The sequence below is a fragment of the Pongo abelii genome, chromosome 4 (assembly GCF_028885655.2).
Source record: "Pongo abelii isolate AG06213 chromosome 4, NHGRI_mPonAbe1-v2.0_pri, whole genome shotgun sequence".
NCBI classification, from domain to species: Eukaryota; Metazoa; Chordata; class Mammalia; order Primates; family Hominidae; genus Pongo; species Pongo abelii.
In genome coordinates, this window is record NC_071989.2 from 842,054 (window position 1) to 865,801 (window position 23,748).

General features: G+C 49.4%; 2 protein-coding genes and 1 long non-coding RNA gene across 16 annotated transcripts in view; 2 read left to right on the top strand and 1 right to left on the bottom strand.

Annotated features, from left to right (window-relative positions):
* The window catches only part of BRD9 (bromodomain containing 9), a 28,315-nt gene extending 20,903 nt beyond the window's left edge, over nucleotides 1–7,412 (bottom strand). For 2 of the 11 annotated variants that reach the window (XM_054555353.2, XM_054555345.2), the window contains exons 1-7: nucleotides 7,218–7,404; nucleotides 6,269–6,483; nucleotides 5,812–5,944; nucleotides 4,262–4,322; nucleotides 3,703–3,847; nucleotides 2,051–2,161; nucleotides 1,282–1,457 (exon numbers count right to left, since the gene is read on the bottom strand). In XM_054555353.2, the coding sequence (XP_054411328.1) occupies nucleotides 1,282–1,457; nucleotides 2,051–2,161; nucleotides 3,703–3,847; nucleotides 4,262–4,322; nucleotides 5,812–5,944; nucleotides 6,269–6,483; nucleotides 7,218–7,269 (893 nt within the window). In that variant the 5' untranslated portion in view covers nucleotides 7,270–7,404. Of the gene's footprint in view, nucleotides 1–1,281; nucleotides 1,458–2,050; nucleotides 2,162–3,702; nucleotides 3,848–4,261; nucleotides 4,323–5,811; nucleotides 5,945–6,268; nucleotides 6,484–7,086 lie in introns of all 11 variants that reach the window. The other 9 variants (XM_002815381.6, XM_054555344.2, XM_054555349.2 and 6 more) reach the window with 9 other exon arrangements.
* A 1-nt stretch (nucleotide 7,413) lies between these two features.
* Nucleotides 7,414–23,748, top strand: part of TRIP13 (thyroid hormone receptor interactor 13) — a 51,572-nt gene continuing 35,237 nt past the window's right edge. For 2 of the 4 annotated variants that reach the window (XM_054555354.2, XM_063724031.1), the window contains exons 1-9: nucleotides 8,126–8,327; nucleotides 9,396–9,561; nucleotides 11,262–11,391; nucleotides 12,252–12,307; nucleotides 13,070–13,160; nucleotides 16,185–16,257; nucleotides 19,160–19,223; nucleotides 20,015–20,101; nucleotides 20,381–20,487. In XM_054555354.2, the coding sequence (XP_054411329.1) occupies nucleotides 8,215–8,327; nucleotides 9,396–9,561; nucleotides 11,262–11,391; nucleotides 12,252–12,307; nucleotides 13,070–13,160; nucleotides 16,185–16,257; nucleotides 19,160–19,223; nucleotides 20,015–20,101; nucleotides 20,381–20,487 (887 nt within the window). In that variant the 5' untranslated portion in view covers nucleotides 8,126–8,214. Of the gene's footprint in view, nucleotides 7,703–8,125; nucleotides 8,328–9,395; nucleotides 9,562–11,261; nucleotides 11,392–12,251; nucleotides 12,308–13,069; nucleotides 13,161–16,184; nucleotides 16,258–19,159; nucleotides 19,224–20,014; nucleotides 20,102–20,380; nucleotides 20,488–23,748 lie in introns of those variants that run through there. The other 2 variants (XM_024247473.3, XM_054555355.1) reach the window with 2 other exon arrangements.
* LOC134761369 (uncharacterized) lies at nucleotides 20,496–23,614 on the top strand. Its single transcript, XR_010139895.1, has 2 exons — nucleotides 20,496–21,307; nucleotides 21,389–23,614. It is a non-coding gene; the product is annotated as an uncharacterized LOC134761369 (long non-coding RNA).

Sequence of the window (23,748 nt, forward strand, 5' to 3'; positions counted from 1 at the left end):
TGTCTCCTAAGCCAAGGCTGCAGGACCTGAGGGTCTGGTCTCAAGACCACTCTCCCTTTTGACTGTTGGAGGGAGCTGCTCAGAGCAGAAGCACCGAGCCCAGCACCGCTGCCGCCCCACCTGTTAAATCCACGCGAGTCCCATACACACTGTGAGAAGGAAACAAACAATGGAGGGCCGTGACCATCAGAATTGCCTCAAGGACATTCAGTAGCAACTCCAGACGGTCCCTGACTTCCCACAAGATGGCACAAAAGCAATACGCTTCAGCAGAAACCATCCTTCACATCTGATCTGTCCCCAGGATGGCAACAGGCCACAGTCCCCTCAGGACACTGGGAAGACCGCGAACCACAGTGCTGTCAGACACACCGCCACGAGGGTGGATGTCCTGAGACTGCGATCTCTGGGGCCTGCATTCAGCAAGTGACATGTGATGAAGCAGGCTCTGTGCCAGGCGCTTCTGCCCGCTGCAGGCTATGGTAAGTGCTCTTGGTGCCTCTAAGGCCCCTGGCAATACTCTCGCTTTGTTTGGTCCTATCAGGCGGCCACCTCACATAGGTAGAGGAGCGTCTACACGAATGACGTGTGATACAGACTTTGATACAATCTCAATGCTCAGCCACCATGAGACAAAGAGCCCCCATGAAAACCACTCTGGGGTTTAGAAAAAAAGGAAGAAGGTTCCCTGAAGGACCAGCCAAGTCAGCTGCTCCTTGTGAGAGGGAGCAGAGCTACAGGGAGCTGTGGCCTGCAGTCCTCACCTGCTTCCCCCGCAGCATCCACACCTTCCTGACCACAGGCCTGCACCTGTTCCACTCCAGCGTCTACACAGACACAGAAGCGAACAGTTCAGGAGTGTGCATCTGCCCCACGGCAAGAAAGAAGCCCCCTGCCAATGCTGGCTGCCCAAAGTCGGCCCACTTGTGCGGCACAATCTGGGACAAGGGCACAGCCTTGGCTGCCGGCAGGCGCTGTGCAGGGAGGGAGGGGCCCATGATCTTAACGGCGTGTGGAGACAGAGACCACCAGTCAGTAGCAGTTGGGGGCAGGGGTGACCGGATGGGCTTGGGTACCACACCTGGGTCAGAGAACGCACGTGGCTGGTGGGCAGGAGGGGCTGTCTGGCCACACTCCTCCTGCCAGAATAAGCTACACCAAGGACGTCTACATGACATGACATCCGCTCTCTCACTCACTCACTCTCCCCTACAAGGCACCTGCTTTCCTGGCTGTGGTGCTAAACTCCAAAAGCAAATGCGGTTTCCACAGAGCCTTTACCTGATAACTTCTCTACTCGGCTTTTTGGATTTCTTGGCAGTTTCTACTTGTACTGGTACAACTTCAGGGACAGGTTCCTCAACAGCTGTATCTTCATTGCCCAAAAGAGCTGCCTGCTGAGAAAAATCCATGTCCTGCATAAACGACATGCTGCGCTTCAAAGCTAACAGCCGCTCCTAGAATCAGAAAGGACAGAGCAGCAGGGATTTACCTCTCCCTCACAGCCAGGGTGCAGTGACGATGGGATGGGATGGGGATGGTCACAGCCTCACCTGGCCTAAGAGCTAACTTTCCACGGCGGAGCATCAGGAGGTGGTTGTGGGGGCTTGACCCACCGCCAGAGCGCGGCAGGTGCCACACCTCCCCTTTACCTTCACCTACGTGGGACGCATGCAGCCTGGCTCACGGCACAGATCTGGGAAGCCACTCAGGATGGCCAAGGAAGACAAGGATGTCCCGTCTGGATTCAGTGAGGCAGCCACGAAAAACAAGCCCGCAATGCTGGCTGCCATCCAGCAAGACTGACACCTGACACCCAGGCTTAAGATCAAGAGATGCGGAACTTTCCACCAACCCTAAATGAGACGTTACAGCTAGGTCATGAGCAGAGAGGGCGGCCGGGGACGTCTACCCTAGAGCAAAGGGGGCAACACCATGAGGGTGGTGGGTGGATGGAGCATGTGTTCACTGTGAGGCTCCCTTCGGGCACAAGCAACGGGGGGCACAGCCCCTGCTTTCCGTAGCTCGCTGATGCCAGTGAGTTTCTTACTTTGCTCATCATCTTAAAGCCTGCGTGAAGGATCTTCTTTGCCAACTTGTAGTACACAGTATCTGGCCTATTGTATGTCATTGCATTATCACACATCAGTTTGAAATCTGCCTGAAAAGAAAACAGGAAAGACTTACCAAGTTTGAAATGCCACAGACAACAGCAAAGCTCTAGATGACTATCAAGAGACCAAAAAGAAAAAGCTACAATCGAGTAGAATTCAACTGGGCTCTCTGATCTAAAAATAACATTCAAGAACTTAGAGAAGTTTTCTTAGTTGCACGTTGGTCTTGCATGAAAAATATTACAGCCAATATTTTTGGCCAAGCCTGTAACTTCTTTCTAAGCATCACATACAAATGTTGTGTGAGGAAAAAGGAGCATTTCCTGCGCTTCCTGCATTTCTCCAGAACATAAATAGGAACGAGAAGCAACGATCTGATTCTTTCAAGTGAAAGTCGAGAGATAAAGGCAGGCGCGCGGCACAGTGATATCCTCTATCTCTAGAATTTCTCCACAGAATCAAATTTAAAATTCTGCCACCAAATGGTTCCCTCAAACTATTAGAAAAAGACTTTGCCCCACAAAAGGACCACCTTATTTCGTAATTTATGGTAAAAATATGGAAACATCAGTATTTTAGTATCATAAGCAGTTTCCTCAGCACAGGCCTCTCAAAGGTGAGTACTAACATCAGGCTGGAGCATGACCCCGGAGGCCAGCCACCCTAACTGAGAATGTGCCATCTGGACCCTCCCCAAGCCCCGGTTCCAGAGCCAGCAGCCCCAGGGCCCGGCCCAAGGCTGTGGAGCCCCTCCCCTGAAGACTCCACTGCGGACACTCCACGGAGTGAATGCTGCTCCCCTTCTCACTTTGTTGCTAGGAATGGCCAGACTGGGGCAGGGAATACAGAGGGCTTTCAGGCATAGAGTGCTCTTAACATCTGCCCTCAGGCGCTGCCTGATCCTCTCATCAAGTTTCCTTTTCTCTCACTCTCCTTTAAATCTGTTCTGTTGTGTTTCTGTGAGTCAGCAAACCCTTCAGTAAACGTAAAATAAAAATAGAAAAGTCAAGCTTTCCCCAGGGGAATGGAACCTAAGAGAGAAATCTAATGCCTTTCTAAACTACACTAATGCCAATTTTATCAAGCATCTGTTTTGCTTCCTTCCCCTGGGTTGCAAAACCAATGAGCAATTGCTAATTCTCACTGCCAGTAGCAAGAAACAGGTTAAGAGCAAAGTACTCAGGAGACAGAAAAACTTACTATGCTAAAAAAACTAAATGCTCAATTAGTGTAAGACAAAACTAAGAATTAAAAAGAAGTATGTTTTTAAAAATGTCTAGTCTCAAGCCGTGCCACACTGCACAACTCACTGCTTGAAACAACACGTCCTATTTACGCCAGCGCAGTAACTTAGAAAAGAAACAGACTTCTAACAGCGTGCAACCTGACCCAGTTTCTAGACCAAAGCACAGAGAAAACGTTCACGACCAATCATTTCCTTAATGCTGTGTCTGTAAAACATCACTCAAACACAGAAACACCTGTGAAAGCTCAAAAACTAGGAATGATCTAAGGTGAATGAAGTCTTCACAAGACATAAATACACAGAACTATGCCACGATTACTTCGGGCAATGGAAGTAACTTACCTTAAATTCCGTAACTGACTTGTATTCATTGGCTACGATTTTGTCTTTCATGGTACCAAAATCCATGGGGTGTTTTATTATCATCGAATACCCAGGAGCAATTGCATCCGTGACAGGAAAAGCAAAAAATCCATGGGGATCTTTTCTGAAAGCAAAGACATCTTAAAGTGGAAAATCTAGATTTCTAAATGATACAAAATCTCTTACAATCCAAAAACTGGATACAACTGACCGAATTTTGTTTCTTAAAAATAAAAAATTGACGAGCATCTTTTATTGTGATAGGCATTTCAGATACAATAAAAATTCCCCCAACGCATCCTGGCAGCCGTCAATGTCCCAGCTCTAGCCTTGACTTCCCTCACTCTACTCTGACTTCAGAGTGAGCCACTAATGAGTTCACGAACTCTTCCTACCCACCCTGAAGTGGACTGGGAGTCACCAAGAGAAGGTGCAGGGTCTGTTCACAGGTGACAAGGCTGGGGTGGGGAATAAGGCCTCAGTAAAGATGACACCACACACCCCCAGACACTAGCTCTTCAGAAACGCCCAGGTTTACCTCTGAAGCTGGCGGAGGAAGTGTTCCAGGAGTTGCTGAATAGGTGTGCTCTCATTTTCAGCTGACAATTTAAGGAAAAAAAAAATTGAATACAAAGACTTTGGTATCCCTTCATTAGAGAGCTCCAAGTTCACAGTATCTGTCTGTCTGGTGTCTCACAGCATTTTAAGTTCCACCGAGAACTGGGGATATAAAGATACACCCGACTCAGCCTTGGCTCCCAAGAAGCTCAGCCGGGTGGTAAGGGCACCCCCCCCCCACAGCAGAAGTCATAAAAACCTCTTATAATAACCGGTAGCCCTTACATCAACAATATGTGGTGATCACTTATCAATGTTTTCAGCTCATACCACTACTCTAGACAAGGAATAGAGGCTGATCCTGAATTCACCGATTATTATTTCACTTGAGGTCCCTTAAAATTCAACAAAAAGTAAATAAATGGCTGGCATGGTGGTGCGTGCCTGTAGTCCCAGCAACTTGGGAGGCTGAGGTGGGAGGATTGCTTGAGCCCAGGGTTATCTGAGCCCAGGAGTGAATCACGACACTGCACTCCAGCCTAGGCGACACAGCAAGACCATGTTTCAAAAATAAATTAAAAAAAGAAAGTGCCTGAAGAGCCAAATGACCACAGAAGCTCAGAAGGCCACCAGCTTTCCAGAACTTTCCTTCAGTGGAGCCAGCAGGCCTCAGACGGTTTCTGATGGCCTGAATGATTGCAGCACTAGCCTCCCTACTCCCTGGTGTCCCATTCCCAAAGCCCAGCCGTCTAAGTTTCCCTATAATCCAGGAACCACTGGATGCTGAGAGTTGCTGGGAAGAGACACCCCTTGTCTTACGTACAAATGCCTCATCACTGTGAGTTCTGCACAGGAAGGCTGGGGATAAGGAGAACTCAGAGGGCAAGTCCTTGTCAGCTGGAAATTCCAGCCAAATGCCATCCTTGGCAGATGGTGCCCACGACAGAAATTCTACTGAAGGCCTCCAGTTTCCTTTGTCTCAGCCTATGGTCACTTTCAGCAACTTCAGACCCACCATTTGGGCCTCGAGGTCCCTTCTTCCCAAGGGGAATTACCTGCGTTTTCACTGACATGCATCTCTCTTACCAGTCTGACCCAGGTGTGGCTACTGTTCCAATGCTGTCTTAAGTGCAGACAAAACCAAACTTCAAGACCCAGGGCTGGCAAACTTTTTACATAAAGGCCAGACAAAAAACAGTCTAGGCTTTGCGGGTCACATACGATTGGTCTCTGTGGAGATGGCTTTTTGTTTCTTTTTATGAACCCTTAAAAAACATATAAGCCATCCTTAGCTAATAAGTTAAAAAACAAAACTGAAGGGCACCAATAGTAACTGGCCACGCCTCGCTCTAGACATTCAGAGACACCGGAGGAAACCTCAGATCCAGAGGACACCTGGGATGAGGCCCTGGAAATACCAGCTCTCCTCCCTCCCATGCTTCTCCCCAAAGCAAGAGGACACGGTGCCGACCCCTCATTTACAACGATGAGCTGTGAACACCAGGAGAGTCTCTAAAAGTGCACCCTTGCCTGGCTGTGTCCGGCACGCTCGGACTGGCCGATCTGGGGGCGGCTCCACCTCCACCTTCTTCCCAGGATCAAAGTCGTCAGCCTCTCCCTCCGTGTCACAGTGCTCCCTCTCTCGCTTCCGCTTCTTCTCTTCCTGGGCGGCAGAGTCAAGGGAGTGAGAACGGCAGGAGTAGGTGGGATCCGGACAGGTCTGCCCAATCCCCTCGCAGTTCTCAGGAGAGGGACAGAGCTAAGGGAAACCCCCTCCTCACAGAGACCCTGGCAGGGTCCGGGGAGGAACAACACACCCAGGATCCTGGAACTGAGTCTGCGGGCCTCAGCGATTTGCGTTTTGCTACCAACGGAACACCCCCTCCCCTCCTCCAGCCACGCAGGCGCACTCTGCCTGGGTCCTGGGACCCGGCTCCCCATGGGCTCCTCGTGGGCAGCGTCCCGGCCACCGCCGCTGCTCCTTTACCTTTCGCTTCCTTCTTTCCTCATCGTCCAGATGCTTCTCCTTCTCGGACTTCTTCTTCTTCTTCTTTTTCTTTTCTTTGTGCCTCTCTCGCTCATGGTCTGACCTGTCATCATAGTAACTGGAGTCGTGGCCGGATCCTGAGAGTTCAGTCACTTCACTTCCTCCGACCTTGAGGACTAGCTTTAGAGGCTTCTCCAGGGGCTTGTCGGCATAATCTGCACAGACACAGACCGAGTTCTACCCTCGTGCTCAGGTGCAAACGCCACGCAGCCAGGTGAGACGTGAAGGGGCTAAGAGGGAAAGGCCTCCCTAAGGATTACAGCGGGGCTGCCAACCAGCAGGGAAAGACGGAAGGGAAGACCACAGTGGCGGCATGTCACTGCCTCCTTGTTCTCCCTTCCCCTCCACAGGGAGCTTCAGGTCCCTTTCAAGCCACGGTGTCCTCACCAGAGGAGGCCCTGTGGGATGTTGTTCACATCACTCGTTCAAGATGATGGATTAAGAGGGACCTGGAACCCCGGAGCCCGATCTCCCTCCTAGAAACCCCCAGCACTTCGGTTCACTCTCGCTTAACTTCCTGCAGGCGCCCGTGCTGCCCGCTGACACCCGTGGAGCTGCTGCGGGAGCAAGGGAGACGGAGGGAAAGGCGGGAGAAAGGGCTGCCCAGCTTCTCCCTGAGCTCCACACAAAAGCCAGCACAGATGCTTCCCTAGTCTCCAGGACCGGGGTGAGTGGACTTGCAGCCTCGAGCCCAGAACCCTCTTACCAGGAACGTAAGCGCCCACCCAGGACCCCTCACGTGTGCCCGGTTCCCTCACCGAAATCCCAGAACCCCTCCCCCGAGGCCAGGACCTCGCCCGGTGCCCAGGACCCCCGTCCGCGTGCCCGGAACTCCTCCCCCGTGCCCAGGACCCCGCCCGCCGCGCGTCACAAAGCGCCGCCGCCTCACCCTCGTAGGACGAGCGCCACTCGGCCTTGTGCTTCTTGTGCTTCTTGCCCATGGCGGCGCCGGCGGCGGGCCCGAGGCGGGGGCCGGGAACAGCGGGCACCCGGCCGGACCGTGGCCGCCACCGCCCCCTGGCCCTAGCTGGCCGCCCGCGCTCGCTGCGCCGAGCTGGCCGAGCCCGCGGGGCCGCGCCGGAAACGGGGCGAGGCGGGGCCGCCGCAGGAAGTGGCCCTGCCGGGCGGGAGCGCTTCCGGGTCAGGAGGTGGTGCGCCTCGCGCGGCAGATTCGAAGCTAGGGTAGGGCCCGCGGGCTGAGGCAGCGGCTGTGGCGGCGACGCTGGGCGTGAGGTGGCGGCGGCCGCGCCCCGGTTGGGTCTCCACGGCTCTCGGGGGCGTCATGGACGAGGCCGTGGGCGACCTGAAGCAGGCGCTTCCCTGTGTGGCCGAGTCGCCGACCGTCCACGTGGAGGTGCATCAGCGCGGCAGCAGGTGAGCCGGGGCGGCCCGACACATTCTCTGGGCACCCACCCGCCCCGACCCCAGCGCGTGCACCGAGCCCCGACCGCAGCGCACCGATTCTGATGCTACTGAACCCCAGGGTACTGATCCGGCCCGACTGGACCCCGGCGCACAGGCCGCCGGGCCCCGACCCGATCCTAGCGCAATGACCCGACCCCACCGCAGGGCACCGACCCGGCCGACCCGAGCCCTGCGCGCAGGACCCCAGCTCACAGATTGAGCCCCGACCCGACCTCGGCTCACGGACCTGGCCCTGACCCTGCCCGGCTGTCCTCCAGTGCACTGATCTGACCCTGAGTCCCACGGTGGAGAATAGGATGGCTGCGCATTACAGAGAGCTCTAAAGTCTCAGCCGGAAGTTGGGTGGTTATTCTTTGAGCCACTGTTTCTCAGAGCCTTTAATTGTTCCCGTTCCTCACGGACTTGGTGTGAAATTTTTAGGGTTCAAAGCAAATCGCACTCATTTGTGACCAAGTCAGTTCATGGTACGGTGGGGCCTGTGGGCTGTGCTGCTCCCTGGAGTGGGGGGAGCTCAGCAGCGGGGCCAGACCTTCACAGACCCTCCTTATGTCCATGGAGGGTGGATTGAGGTCAGGTGAGACCACCAGCCTCAGAGGGGATGCAGAGGAAGAGACCGTTCCTTTAACAGAACAGCTGTTGACTGGGCACTTTCTAGGTGCTGGAGTTCAGACACGTCAGCATAATTGCACCAGGGCCCAGAGACACCTGCACAAAGCCCCACCACAGCCTGGCGACACCTGTGTAAACACCTTAGCGCTCAGAGACACCTGTACACAGTGCCACCGCAGCCTGGAGACACCCCATGTACAACCACACCTAGGCCCAGAGACGCTAGGCATAATCACACCAGAGCACAGCTGCACCTGGAGGACAGACACCTACGTACAACTGCACCAGAGTTCATAGACACCTGCACACAACCACACTATGCATGGTGGTCGCTGCTTGTAGGGTGCTGGGACGATTGCAAAGGGGCCACAGATCACCTGCCTGGCTCTGAGGGGCCTGTCCAGGAGGGCTCAGAGGGAGGCAGACATTGAATAGGACCTAAAGGGTGACTGCAGTTGATCAGCCCAGTAAGCTGGGACAGTGCGCAGCAGGGCACAGAGGTGTGATCCAGGACCAGGTCACTTTTGTAGAAAGGGGAGGTGTCAGGAGGACTGCAGCAAGGGGGGCCGAGGGAAGCCCTGGATACCAAGCTTAAAGCATTAGATTTTCTCAGCACGAATCACAGCTATTGGAGACTTGTTACAATTCAGACCCCAGGCCTGACCCCACAGCTGTGGAACTTCATTAATAATAGTGAAAGCCAACATTATTGGGTGCTTACTATGTGCCAGGTATCGTCCTAAACACTTTGAATGTATTAATGACTTCACTGTAGCCCAGCATAGCAAGAACTCTTACTGTTGTCCCCTTTTTCTAACTGGGAGCTGAGGCACAGCTTCTTCAGGGCACAGCTGGTAGAGGACCCACAGGCAAGGGGTGGCTCTAGATTTGGTCCCAGGCAGGCCAACCCCAACCTACCCTGTTAACTACTGCGCTTTCTTATGTATTGTCTGAGTTTTTGCAAAACACTTAATTTTAACATTTTGTTTTTGAATTAAGATCATTTGTGTGTGTTTTGGCTTCTTTTTTTTAGCACTGCAAAGAAAGAAGACATAACCCTGAGTGTTAGAAAGCTACTCAACAGACATAATATTGTGTTTGGGGATTACACATGGACTGAGTTTGATGAACCTTTTTTGACCAGAAATGTGCAGTCTGTGTCTATTGTTGACACAGAATTAAAGGTTAAAGACTCACAGGTAAGTTACTAATTTGCTGGGCCAAGGAACGTTAGCTGAATACAAAGGTTGTATCATGAATGTCTTGCTGTTTTCATAGCCTGTTGTCAGAAACAGGTTCACTTCTCTGTTGGTTTGGGTGGCTAGACAAGTTCTTTTCACCAGCTGTCAGGAGCCAGGTGCTGGGAGTAGGAAGTGGCCCTGATATCGGGGTGCTGTCAGTATAGCAGGGGCAGATTGGAAACCAGGAATGAGAATGCAGTGCTGTACCATAGTGGGCTGCGCTGGTAAGGCCTGTGTACCATGCCTCGTTCTTTCAATCAGCAAATGTTTAGAAAGTGCTCAGTGTGTGCTAGGGCCATAGGAGGTGAGAAGATGGGCTTGCCTATAGAATTCCTTCATCTCATCCCATGCGTGGCCACCTCACCCACCATCTGAGTTCATGTGTATGGGTCAGAGGAGCTTTGTGTGAGGACGTGGAGGCATTGGGGCGATTCTGGCACCAGTAAACCACCGGAAACATTCCTAAGGAAGACTTATCACTTACAGCAGTACAATTCCTGCCCTGTAAGAACCAGCTGTGAAGAACAGGCTTGGTACTAAGTTCTGCTCGTGAGGTGGACCTCCCCATTCATACGTTAGGACTCATGTTTGTGCATGCTCAGAGCTTTGTGCACACTGAGATCTGATACTGCCGTGGTTTTGGCCAGTCTGAGGGAAGGAAGAGCTTCCCCACTGTTGTGGAGGGATGGACACCCTAACTGGAGGGCATGGGCTGCCCAGGGAAAGTTCTAATGTTCTCTGACTGCAGATTCACTTGTAGGAATTTATTGTCGCTGATAATTATGCAATTTTGTAGCTCTTTCTGAACAGATGTTTGTTAGATGCTGTTAATAATAGCCAACAATTTGAAATATTTTAACTGTCCACCAGAGATCAGTTAATAAATGTATGAATTCCATATGTCTACACTACGTACAATATAGCCATTAAGAAGAATGAAATAGATTTCTATCTACCGATGTAAACATTTCTCTGAGTTAATAACAAATGTAAAAAGACACAATTAGGAAACTGACTGGGCAAGGTGGCTCATGCCTGTAGTCCCAGCACTGTGGGAGAAAGATGGAAGGATCACTTGAGGCCAGGAATTAGAGACTGGCCCAGGGATCATAGCAAGACCCCGTCTCTAAAAAGAGTTTTAAAAAATTAGCCAGTGCAGTGGTGCACCACTTGTAGTGCCAGCTACTCAGAAGGCTAGAGGTGGGAGGATCACTTGAGTCCAGGAATTTAATGTTGCTGTGAGCTGTGATCGTGCTGCTGCACTCTAGCCTGGGCGACAGAGCAAGATCCCGTCTCAGAAAACAAGTTAATTAAAAAAAAAAACAAAGAAACCTTATGTGGTAAAACTCAGTTTTTGGTCACATCTGTGTGAGTGTATTTATAGACTATAATAACATCCCAGAGGTTGGATTTAGGGCACTTTTTCATTCTGTAAGTAAATGTAGGGCCCAAAGGGCAAGGGATGGGTATTAGCTTTCAAAAGAGCTAATCCTCAATCTGAAATAAAATAATAGCCTTCTCATCTAATCTGAGAACTAGTTTTGATTATACTATACATTCAGTTTTTATTTGTAGACTTTAACATCTAATTTGTATGGTTGGAGTTAAGTGAGAGTTGGAAATGTGTGTCGATTTATTTGGCTTTTCCCTCATTTTAGCCCATCGATTTGAGTGCATGCACTGTTGCACTTCACATCTTCCAGCTGAATGAAGATGGCCCCAGCAGTGAAAATCTGGAGGAAGAGACAGAAAACATAATTGCAGCAAATCACTGGGTTCTACCTGCAGGTATGGGGTGTGATGGGAGTTGAGGGGGAGGCTGAGGTCAGAGGATTGCATACTCCATGCCATGTCAGTTCACGGGGGGTTCTGTTTGTCCGTTTGTTTTGTAGGATTTTAGGATGTTTTCTTTCTTATGAAATGGAAAGTATATCACAAAAGAGGAAAGTATGGTCCCCCAGTGTGGGACCATACTGTTCCTTTGGGTGGGTACCTTAGAGTTCATGGCTAACGGAGAGTGCTCATGTGCTCTTCTCACATGCTCAGTTGGTCTGTCCTGCTGAGTGGCTCCTTGTGTGCTTGATGCTTCTCCATGGGCATTGCTGATGGGCTCTAGCAGGCCCAGCCCAGGGCTTCATTCAGTCAGCATGTGGAGAAACGGGCATTTGGCGTCTGAACTTGTGTTGAAGCATGGGTAAAAGACAATTGTAAATGGTTATAATCATAAATTTTATAATGTGTTGTTTACCACCAAAAAAATGATAATTTAATGAAAACATATTGTGGGGATTATGTTATACATAAATGTAAAATAAATGACAACAATATCATAAAGAAGGGTGGGAAGTTAAAGTTTTTTTGAAAGACTATTGCACGTGATAATGAGACATAAAGTGTAATTCTTTGACTCCATCCAATTGTCTGCCAAAAGTTACATGTGACTGGCATTTATTTTGCATCTTTGATTTTAATAAAAATCAAAATTTGAAGAAAAATTTGCAGAATTCATACTTTCTTGTAATCAGAATCATAGTCTTACCTGGAGCAACACAATGGGAAGCTCAGGCTTAGGCTCAGGGGAGACTGACTGGGGGTGGCTGTGATTGCTTGCCTTCCTGAGATCAGGTCTTTGTTTAATTCTGTCACAGCTGAATTCCATGGGCTTTGGGACAGCTTGGTGTATGATGTGGAAGTCAAATCCCACGTAAGTTGCTGTGCCTTCTCCTAGAATGCCCTGTTATTTGAAGAGGAACCATTATTGTTTTGCTCTCCAACACCCCTGAGCAACTTGATGCAGATGGGTTTTTGGGAGCCTCTGTCTGCTGGCAGCCCTTGTCCTGGACATCTGTCCTCCAGGATTGCTCCAGAGTAGAGCTGGTCTCTGAGGAGCTACCTGAGGGAAAAGAGGGAAAGGGAGAATGTGAAGGCAACTTAGAGAATTGAACCCTCTGGAGATGGGAGGAGGGTAGGTGAGCAGGCCTGGTCCGCACAAAGGAAAGGCCGGTGTGTCTTAACCCCTGCACCCTCTTCAACAGGAAGGGTCTTTCCCATGCCGGCAGCTCGCTAGAAGACCATCACTCAGCTGTCCTAGGCTGCTCCTCCACATTGTGGCTGTTGTTATTTTGCTAATAACTGCTGTATCATTCTAGAGGAAGGAGCTTACTCATTACTTGATAAACAAACCCCTTAGTGGTTTTGTTTAATGTTGGCACTTTAAATAAAAGTGATCATTTTGTTTCTCTTCTTATATTTATAACAGTAATAGCCAGTGTTTTTACTTTTCCCTTTTGGAAGCACCTTCTCTTCTGAAATGAAAGCATTTGGAGGTGATGATCTCTTAGGAGGTGGCCTCTCTCCCTGTGCTCCCTCTTCTCATGTAGGATTAAGCCCTGGGGGAGGGCACATTTCTTGGGGACCTTTGCCTTGTTGGTACCTTTATCAAGCTCTTTTTCTTTTTCTCTATCAGCTCCTCGATTATGTGATGACAACTTTACTGTTTTCAGACAAGAACGTCAACAGCAACCTCATCACCTGGAACCGGGTGGTGCTGCTCCACGGTAAATTATGCAGGCTTTTATTTGACCAGATAAGTGGCATGAAATTTAGCCTTTACTTGTACCTTTGTCCTTCTGCAAGGAGTTACTGCTCTTCGTTTTCTGAAGCAGCCACAGCCGTCCTAGAATGTCCCCTCTCTGTGAAGCAGATCCAGCTCATGACAGTTGGGACTTTTTTTTTTTTTTGAGACGGAGTCTCGCGGTCGACCAGGCTGGAGTGCAGTGGCCCGATCTCGGCTCACTGCAACCTCCACTTCCTGGGTTCCTCCCAGGTTCCAGCAACTCTCCTACCTCAGCCTCCCGAGTAGCTGGGATTACAGGCATGCGCCACCACACCCAGCTAAGTTTTGTATTTTTAGTAGAGACGGGGTTTCGCCACGTTGACCAGGCTGGTCTCAAACTCCTGACCTCAGGTGATCCACCTGCCTCAGCCTCCCAAAGTGCTGGGATTACAGGCTTGAGCCACCGCGCCTGGCCCTTGGGGCATTGATTACTTGGCACTTAATCAAGTCTTCCTGTGGGGGGCCAAATTCCAAGACGTCCTCAGATGCCCCAAACGTGGATAGTGCTAAACCTTATGTAGACTTTTTTTTCCTGTACAGACATTCCTATGATAAAGCTTAACTTATAAATTAAGCACAGTAAGAGATTAACAATAATAGCTAATAGGAAAAGGGAACAATTATAATAACTTATAAAAGTTATTTTAAACTTATGAATTGTTTATTTTTAGAACGTTTCATATAATATTTTTGGACTGGGGGTGACTGCAGGTAACTGAAACCTTGGAAAGTAAAATCTTGAATAAGGGGGGACTATTGTGTTATCAAACTTTTCCAAAAATTCTGCCTTGTTTCCAGGCTGATTGTAACTCTTTAGAATTCTGCCTTGTTTCCCGGGTGATTGTAACTCTTCTTTAGGACAGAAACTGACTCATATTTCTTTGTAGTACTCAGAGTTTTACTTTGTGAGGAGTAAACTGAAAAAGCCATATTTTAAAGAAATTCTGTCTGGTTCTTCTCAGGAGAAAATACTAATGGTTTGTTGTTTTGTTTTGTTTTCAATATCACCGGGTAGAATGGGGACACAGGAATTGAGTGGACTCGACAGTATGAAACTGTAGCAAAGTGTTAAATAGAAGCTTGAAGAGTACTTAGCTTCTTTAAGTCAGTTAAGATTGCGTGACGAAGTGACCTTAAAACACAATGTTCTTTTAAAGAGCAGATAGGCCCCGCATACTGCCCTCATAGCACAATCAGAGTAAGCAGCAGGTATTTTAATTAGTGAAATAAGTTGTTTCTGTTTGGAACCAGTCACGTATTTCCTCTTTAATTCTTGAAAATGCCTGCAGAAAATTAGAGGTCATGTCTCCATTTTCTGTTAGATGCTTTCCTTTTTCCATATTGGTCACCTCACAGCTTCTGTGAGGCATTGTTTGTAGGGTCCAGCCCCACAGGGTTGGTGGGTTTTCTCCCCGTATGCAAAGACGAGAGAGTGTAGAAATAAAGACACAAGACAAAGAGATAAAAGAAAAGACAGCTGGGACTGGGGGACCACTACCACCAAGACGCGGAGACCAGTAGTGGCCCCGAATGCCAGGCTGCGCTGATATTTATTGGACACAAGACAAAGGGGCAGGGTAAGGAGTGTGAGCCGTCTCCAATGATAGGTAAGGTCACGTGGGTCACGTGTCCACTGGACAGGGGACCCTTCCCTGCCTGGCAGCCAAGGCAGAGAGAGAGAAGAGAGAGAGACGGCTTACACCATTATTTCTGCTTATCAGAGACTTTTAGTACTTTCACTAATTTGCTACTGCTATCTAAAAGGCAGAGCCAGGTGTACAGGATGGAACATGAAGGCAGACTAGGAGCATGACCACTGAAGCGCAGCATCACAGGGAGACAGGCCTCTGGATGACTGCGGGCGGGCCTGACATTAGTCAGGCTAATTAGTCAGACTAATGTCAGGCCCTCCACAAGAGGTAGAGGGGTAGAGTCTTCTCTAAACTCCCCCGGGGAAAGGGAGACTCCCTTTCCCGGTCTGCTAAGTAGTGGGTGTTTTTCCTTGACACTGATGCTACCGCTAGACCACGGTCCGCTTGGCAACGGGCGTCTTCCCAGACGCTGGCGTTACTGCTAGACCAAGGAGCCCTTTGGTGGCCCTGTCCAGGCATAACAGAAAGCTCACACTCTTGTCTTCCGGTCACTTCTCACTATGTCCCCTCAGCTCCTATCTCTGTATGGCCTGGTTTTTCCTAGGTTATGATTGTAGAGCGAGGATTATTATAATATTGGCATAAAGAGTAATTGCTACAAATTAATGATTAATATTCATATATAATTATATCTAAGATCTATATCTAGTATAATTATTCTTATTTTATTTATTTTATTATACTGGAACAGCTCGTGCCCTCGGTCTCTTGCCTCGGCACCTGGGTTGCTTGCCGCCCACATTGTGCTAGGGGACACTTGGCAGGCAGATGTGCAAGAAGAGTGCTGGCCTCTGCCTCTTCGAGTTTAGTATGGGGTATGAGCCCACTGAGAATTGTCTTAGGAAAGAGGGTGGTTCTGGGGGCAACGGGAACAACACATGACTCCTCTACCTCCATTTATCAAGAAAGGTGTGTTTGACCTCTGAAAGGTGCCTTGATGGGTGGATTTCATAGAGGAACTGTGGGGACAAGGACAGGTGTTGGCAAAGATGTAGGCTAGAAAATGCAATGTTCATTCCTGATGCTAAGTGAGACTGCAGGCCGGGAAGCTGGGAGCAGTGCTGGGAGTGAGGAGGCGATGGAGGCTGAGACCAGAAATATGAAGTTCAGTACAAATTAGTAAGAAAGGGGGAGATGTAAGTGTATTGGTAATATTTCATAGCATTTAAGTTTCTAAGCAGACTTCATTGTAGTAATATTAATAGCTTTTAACTGTGTTCTTTATATTTTATGGCTAATGGAAGTTACTATTGTTTTAAGAAATTTGTTGCAGCACTGACTTAAAAATATATTTGCTTGTATCTTTGTCACAGGTCCTCCTGGCACTGGAAAGACATCCCTGTGTAAAGCGTTAGCCCAGAAATTGACGATTAGACTTTCGAGCAGGTAACTTGCGGTAATTTATGAGAAGAGAGCTATGGAAATGGGATTTATAACAGGAGGTTGTTTTTTTCTAAATCATTTTACACAAATAATATGTTCCTCTCCTTCACTGTAAGTCACTTGATTCCTCTGTATTCAGCATAGTTTTGAGTTATGGTTTCAGTTTTTTAAGATTTGAGACTTAATTTTGTTGCCAGCACACGATCTGTGCTGGTGAATTGCACTTCAGAAGACTATACTTTCTCCCCTTGCTGGATGGAGTGTTCGTCTCTAATTATGGATTTGTCTTTTCCTCTTGAGTTCTGTCTGTTTGGGGCTTATGGTTTTCATCACATTTGGAAAATACCTGGTCATTGTTTCCTCACCGAATTTCCTTTCCCCTCCCCTTTATCTGGGACTTTGTCTGTTTTCATGTTAGACTGTTTGATGTTGTTCCACAGGCCACTCCTGTGCTTTTTCGTTTTTTTTTCAGTTCTTTAGAAATATGTTTTATTCGAAAGTTTCTATTGCTGTATTTTCAGGTTGACTGATTTTCTACATCGTCTAATCTGCTTTTAATTCCATTCAGTGAAGTTATTATGTCTGATAATGTATTTTTCTGCTCTGAATGTTCTATTTGATTCTTTTTATACTGTTTTTTCATTATGTTCTCGTTCACATCTTGAACAACCCTATAATAGCTGTTTTAATGTTCTGTCTGCTAATTCCATCATGATTGTCATTTCTGATGTGTTTCTGTTGACTGGTTTTTCTTCTGGTTATGGGTCACATGGTTTTGCTTTGTTGGCATGTTAGGTAGTGTTTGATTAGCTGCTGAACATTGTGATTTGAAGTGTGTGGATTACGTCTTCCTTTAGTGAGTGTTAGATTTTGTTCCGTTAGGCATTTCCATTACTTGTGATTTGGTGTGATCCTTTGAGGTTTGGTTTTTTTAAGCTTTGATTGGGAGGGCTTTAGGTTTGGTCTTAACACTAAATTGTGGTCCTCTGGGGTCTCCACTGAGTGCGCTGAAGGATCCATGAGCACTCTCCACCATGGCAGTTGGAGTATGCACTCTTCTCAGCCTGTGTGAGGTCCAGGAGCCCTTCAGCTCACAGACCATGGGTGCCCTTTACATAGCTGCATGGAATGTCCCCTGCTCACACACACCTGAGTATTCATCCAGGACATCAGGGGTGCCATGAAGATCCTGGGCACTCCTTCTGAGGTATTTCTTCATATTTCCTTCCCTTCTGGAATTCTGTTCTGCAGCCTTCAGTCACCTCAGACTCCCTGAACTCCAGTCTCTGTCTCCTCGACTCAGCGAGTGGCTGTGCTCCACTTGGGTTCCCTCCCGTGCCTGTGGTTGGAAGACGCCTCCCGGCAGAAAGTCAGAGCATTTGTAGAGGGTCCCTGGTCTTCCGACTCAGGAGTCCCAGTCCTCACTGCCCTGTGTACAGCAACCTTACCAGATGTCATTTCATCTATTTTGCCTTAAATGAGGTTTTCTCATTTAAGATTAGATGGTAAATCTGCTTCCTGTTACTCCAGTATGACTAGCGGAAATCCTGTGAGGTTTAATTTCATATACATAATTTTTGTTCTTCAAAAATGTCTCGTAAATGTTTTTACATAGGGAAATTGCTTTATTTTGACCCCTTAGCTTATGTTTAGCAACTTGCCCTTTGCTTTGACATATTGAAATACATGTGTGTTGTCAAGATCTCTAGGGGCATGCCAGCATGGCAGCTCAATGCCTGTAATCCCAGCGCTTTGGGAGGCTGAGGCAGGTGGATCGTTTGAAACCAGGAGTTTGAGACCAGCCTGGCCAACATGGAGAAACCCTGTCTCTATAAAAAAAATACAAAAAATTAGCTGGGTGTGGGAGCACATGCCTGTGGTCCCAGCTGCTTGTGAGGCTGAGGTGGTAGGATCACCTTAGCCCAGGAGGTCCAGGCTGTGGTGAGCCTGGGTGATGGGAGTGAGACCCTGCCTCCAAAGAATAACCAAAAAAGATCTCTAGGGGCAGAGAGGGAAACACAAGAGAAGGAAAATGTTATTATAAGGAATATAGCTTTTTCCAGTACAAAGATCTGGAAATATGCATTGGTTTTATGGCTTAGAAATGGCAAAAAGAAGTCTTAGCAAGCCTTTGTTCCTCACTCTATCAAAGAACCAAAATGTTTTATAATTAATTTTGTTTAATATTCGACCCAGTCTATATTTTGTTAGATTGTCTGCATCCCTCCACTGTTTTATAAACAGTATCAGTAAATGGTCTCTCTCTTTTTTACGTGGAATGCCAGTGATGCTTCTTGAACGTAATTCTTTTTCTTTTGTGGACTTTTGACATGGAAGCAACTGAAAAGAGGACCTGGAAGTCAGTTTCTCTCTGGCCTCAGTCTTGTTCTCTGGTGATTTAGTCAGCAGCTAAGCGTCCAGATCTGTCTGCGGGCTTCTGAATGGATAGAGGAGTGTTTCTGGGTTCCGGTCAGTCTGTGTGTGTTAAGGTTAACTTTGAGCATTCCTGGGCTCTGGGGTCTGTGCTGTTTAGGGTTCTGCGGAAGGAGGGGAAAATGCTCAGCTCCTGCCAAAAGCTCTTGATGCTTCTATTTTGTTTTGTTTTCTATCTTATCTTAGTACTGCTAATATTTTTAAACAGAAATATAATTTGTAAATAGATATAAAATGGGAGTTTTTACTCTTTAATTCAGTTGATACAGTCTAGAACTACTGATTGAATCTTGTTAGACTTTTTCATAATTATTTAGTACACGGAGGGCTGGATTCCTCAATTCTTTGTCAGTAATTGTAATTCCCCCGATGCTGGGCACTTGAGATGTTGCATTCAAGATGCATGAATGGCTGCCACTGAGGATCCACAGGACCGATTAGTAATTCTCTCAACTCCTTTTTTCTATCTCAGGTACCGATATGGCCAATTAATTGAAATAAACAGCCACAGCCTCTTTTCTAAGTGGTTTTCGGAAGTAAGTATTAAATATTAATTCTAATTGTCTGGATTGTATAGCTGAAAAAATGTCTTGTATGTTAGGCAAATCCTCCTCCAGAAGCTTCAGGAGAGAACTGGGTGGGAAGGGTGTGTAAGGATTGGGGCTGACTGTGATCAGAGAAGGTTCTGGAGCTGGGGCCCATGGGGACCCTCCCTTGGTTCTCCCCAGACCTATGACTGGGTGGGACAGGACAATCGATGGACTCTCAGGAGGGCAGGCCTGGCACTCGGGACTGCAGCCCTGCCATGCATGCCCTTGGTGCTCATGTGCCCTAGCGCTGTCTGTGAGCTGAGGGAGTCAGACAAGGTGATGTCACATGTGATTCTTACCTCTGAGGAGCTGTGCCCAAGTCACCTGGCATCCGCACATCCCTCTGGTGAGGTGAGGTGGGACCAGGCACACTGGGCACAGGAGAGCCTGTGAGGAGTGCATCCCAGCCTGTTTGCATCTGTGGTCTGCCTCTTTTCCTCATCAGAGAGGACACACAGGTAAAGCAGAGGTACAGGTCACCCTCACTGTGCCGCCCCAGGCAGGTCAGGTGTGGTCTCAGGTCTCAGCACCCTGGCATTCAAAGCAGAGGGAAGAGTGTTAGGCTGACCTCCTCCCATGCTGCCCTGGCTTCTCTGATTTAGGGAGCTTTCTGAGGGGCCGTCAGGAGACACTGGGCTTGTGGGGACAACCGGGGAAGCAGGCCACGTCAGGGTCCCCCTGTGCACCTGGCAGTGTGGTCCCTGCACGTTGACACTAAAAGGGTGTTTGGGTTCCAGAGTGGCAAGCTGGTAACCAAGATGTTTCAGAAGATTCAGGATTTGATTGATGATAAAGACGCTCTGGTGTTCGTGCTGATTGATGAGGTAGGCATTTCCAGATAAGGAAATTCATGACAGAATCGCCTTTTGCCGTTGTGGGGACACAGCCTACTGCTGATGCCCCGGCTTTCCCCTCCTACAGCCGGGCTGCCCTCTAGCCCTCCCTGCACTGTGCGCCTTTCCACCTTCCTGCAGCATCCGCAGGCTAGGCATGGGAACACCCATTCATTCATCTTTTTCACGTGCTCAGGGGGACGTATCCCGATAGCTGCCTGTGAGGTGCCAGGCCCTGTCCTTTTTGACCCCATTGCTCCCTCCCAACAGGTGGAGAGTCTCACAGCCGCCCGAAACGCCTGCAGGGCGGGCACCGAGCCATCAGATGCCATCCGCGTGGTCAATGCTGTCTTGACCCAAATCGATCAGATTAAAAGGTAAGCAGGACATGCAGCAGTTTTCCCTGAGAAGTGATGAGAAGTTTGTCCCAAAGAAATGCGTGATACTTGTACAACTCTAGATCTTAGTGCCCAGCTCTTTTACCTAAAAGTGCATTGGCATTGAGTATTGACCCCTTTTCCACATTGGAAGCAGCATATCATAAATGCTTCTTAAAGAAATTGTTTTTAGTTTATTAAAAATGTAAGAGAAGGCCGGGCACAGTGGCTCACACCTGTAATCCCAGCACTTTGGGAGGCCAAGGCAGGCAGATCATGAGGTCAGGAGATTGAGACCATCCTGGCTAACACGGTGAAACCCTGTCTCTACTAAAAATACAAAAAATTAGCTGGGCATGGTGGCAGGCGCTTGTAGTCCCAGCTACTCAGGAGGCTGAGGCAGGAGAATGGCGTGAACCCAGGAGGCGGAACTTGCAGTGAGCCGAGATCGCACCACTGCCCTCCAGCCTGGGTGACAGAGCAAGACTCCGTCTCAGAAAAAAAAAATGTGAAAGAAAACTCAGGCACGGTAAGAATCTTACGTAGCACAGAAAAGCATAAAATGAAGAACTGCTGCATTCAGGCCTTATCCCACCCACTTCTCTCCTATCCCACCCAGTGTCAGCACCAACCAGTGCTGCTCGTAGGTGAATGGCTCTCCCCTGCTCGCCCTGCTGGCCCAGGACAGACAGCTTCGTGGGCAGATGGTCCACATCTCCACAGTCCAGCCTCGCAGGGCCAGGGCCTGTTGTCATTGTAGCCCAAGTTGATCAAGCCTAAGGAGGGACAGCTGCTGGCCCAAATCCCAAGGAAGTGATGGGTGAGCCAGAACCTGTCTGTCCCTGTGTGGTGGTCAGCCAGGACTCAGGTTCCTTCTCTGAAATGCTCTTTCTGCCCTCAGGGTGCCTGGGGAGTCCCTGGCATTCTCAGAAGCTGGATTGTTGAGTGTGGGGTGACAGCAAACTGAACTGTGCAGAGGAACGTTTTGTCCAGGCCATCACCACTGTCTCAACACAGAGAGCGTATCTGGCTTCCTGAGAAGCGCTCGTCTTGGGGTCAGCTGCAGAAGTGTGTGTCGAGACCAGCTCGGTTGGGGAGACCCTAACCTAGCGGCGCTAGAGGAATTAAAGACACACACACAGAAATATAGAGGTGTGAAGTGGGAAATAGGGGTCTTACAGCCTTCAGAGCTGAGAGCCCCGGACAGAGATTTACCCACGTATTTATTAACAGCAAGCCAGTCATTAGCATTGTTTCTGTAGATATTAAATTAACTAAAAGTATCCCTTATGGGAAATGAAGGGATGGGCTGAATTAAAGGAATAGGTTGGGCTAATTAACTGCAGCAGGAGCATGTCCTGAAGGCACAGATCACTCATGCTATTGTTTGTGGCTTAAGAATGCCTTTAAGCAGTTTTCCGCCCTGGGGGGGCCAGGTGTTCCTTGCCCTCATTCCTGTAAACCCAGAACCTTCCAGTGTGGGCGTCATGGCCACCATGAAATGTCACAGTGCTGCAGAGATTTTGTTTATGGCCAGTTTTGGGGGGCTTGTTCCCAACAAGTGTGCAGGTCCTGGAGGGGGGCCTCCCCTGCCTCTGGCTTCCTTCTCCTTTTGTCCACTTCCATCCCTACGTGGCTTGTGCCTCAGTCTGCTGCAATCTGGCTCCTACTCCTGCCGCAGCCCAGGAGCCCCGCATTCACACGAGTGTTCACTTTTCTCTTTCTGGAACTTTGCACAGCGCTGACACCCTGATGGCCCCTTCCCTGAATCTGTTTGAGCCTCCCTCCCCGGCCTCCACTCTCCTGTCCCCCCGGTTTATGCTGCTGGCATCTCTCCACGGGGGGGGTCTGGGGTCTACACAGCCTGTCTGTGGCCTTCTCTCCTGGCCTGTGCCCCTTCAGCATAGCTCAGGGTTCTGTGGGGGGAATCCCAGACCTACACATCCACCTGTGACCAGACATCAGGCTTAGATGCCCGGGATGCCAGGCACACTCCCACACTGCTCATTGGGCCCCAAATCCCTAACTTCCTGGGATTCCGCATGACACTGATGGCCTCACTGTGCACCTACCACTCAAACCAGAGGATGGAGGTCACCGTGACATCTCCCTGTCAGTCACAAGGGCGTGTGGCTCAGGAAGAAACAAGGAGACACACTTGCCTCTCTTGCCTTCATTCCCTCGTGCTCCTGGTTCCAGCCCCTCTCTAGAGGACTCTTTCTGTCCCCCAGCAGTCCTATCCACTCCTGCATCTCTGGATTGTCAACCCCTGGGTGGTGATCTCCAGGCCTAGGCCTCCCTCCGGCCCTTCCTCAGCCCCACCCTCCTGGTGCTGGACTGGGCAGCTGTGAGCTCACCCGACCTCTGTGCCTTGTTCCTCTGCCGGGACCCACAGGCTCCCTGTCCTGTCTCTGCTGAGCTCACCCCGGCTCGCAGGTACGGGGCCTGCCCTCCCTTGGCCAGGGTCTAGGTAAAGTTGACCTTCCCCAGGCAGCAATGGTAGCACTGCCACACGTGCAGCCAAGCCCCACCGGGCCTGTGCAGCATGCTCCCTGGGGGCATCTTGTGCCTGCTCTGTGCTGACTCATGCTGGGCCCTTGGGGGACATTGGTCAACAGACCAGACAACAGGGGCTCTCTCTATGGAGTTTAGACGCTAGAGGGGAGAGCAGATCGTGAACATGGGAAGTAACCCAGCTCTAGAGTATGTCTAGGGATGATGAGTGGCCATACCCAGGTGGTGGTGGGCACCAGAGCCTACGGTAGGTGGCACGGTCAGGAACGCTGTGTGAAAGTGAGATCCTTGCTAGGCCGGGCGCGGTGGCTCACACCAGTAATCCCAGCACTTTGGGAGGCCGAAGCGGGTGGATCACGAGGTCAGGAGATCAAGACCATCCTCGCTAACACAGTGAAACCCCGTCTCTACTAAAAATACAAAAAATTAGCTGGGCGCAGTGGCGGGTGCCTGTAGTCCCGGCTACTTGGGAGGCTGAGGCAGGAGAATGGTGTGAGCTGGCAAGGCGGAGCTTGCAGTGAGCCAAGATGGCGCCACTGCACTCCGGCCTGGGTGAAAGAGTGAGACTCCGTCTCAAAAAAAAAAAGAAAGTGAGATCCTTGCCAAGGTTGAAGGCAGTGAGGGAATGAGCCAAGTGGGGCTGTAGGAGAATTCCCGGAAGGCCGAGGAGCAGCGAGAGCAAAAACTGGGGGGTCCGTGTGGCTTGTGTGGGCACAAGGCCCCTTTCCTTCCTGTTGGCAGCCTGCT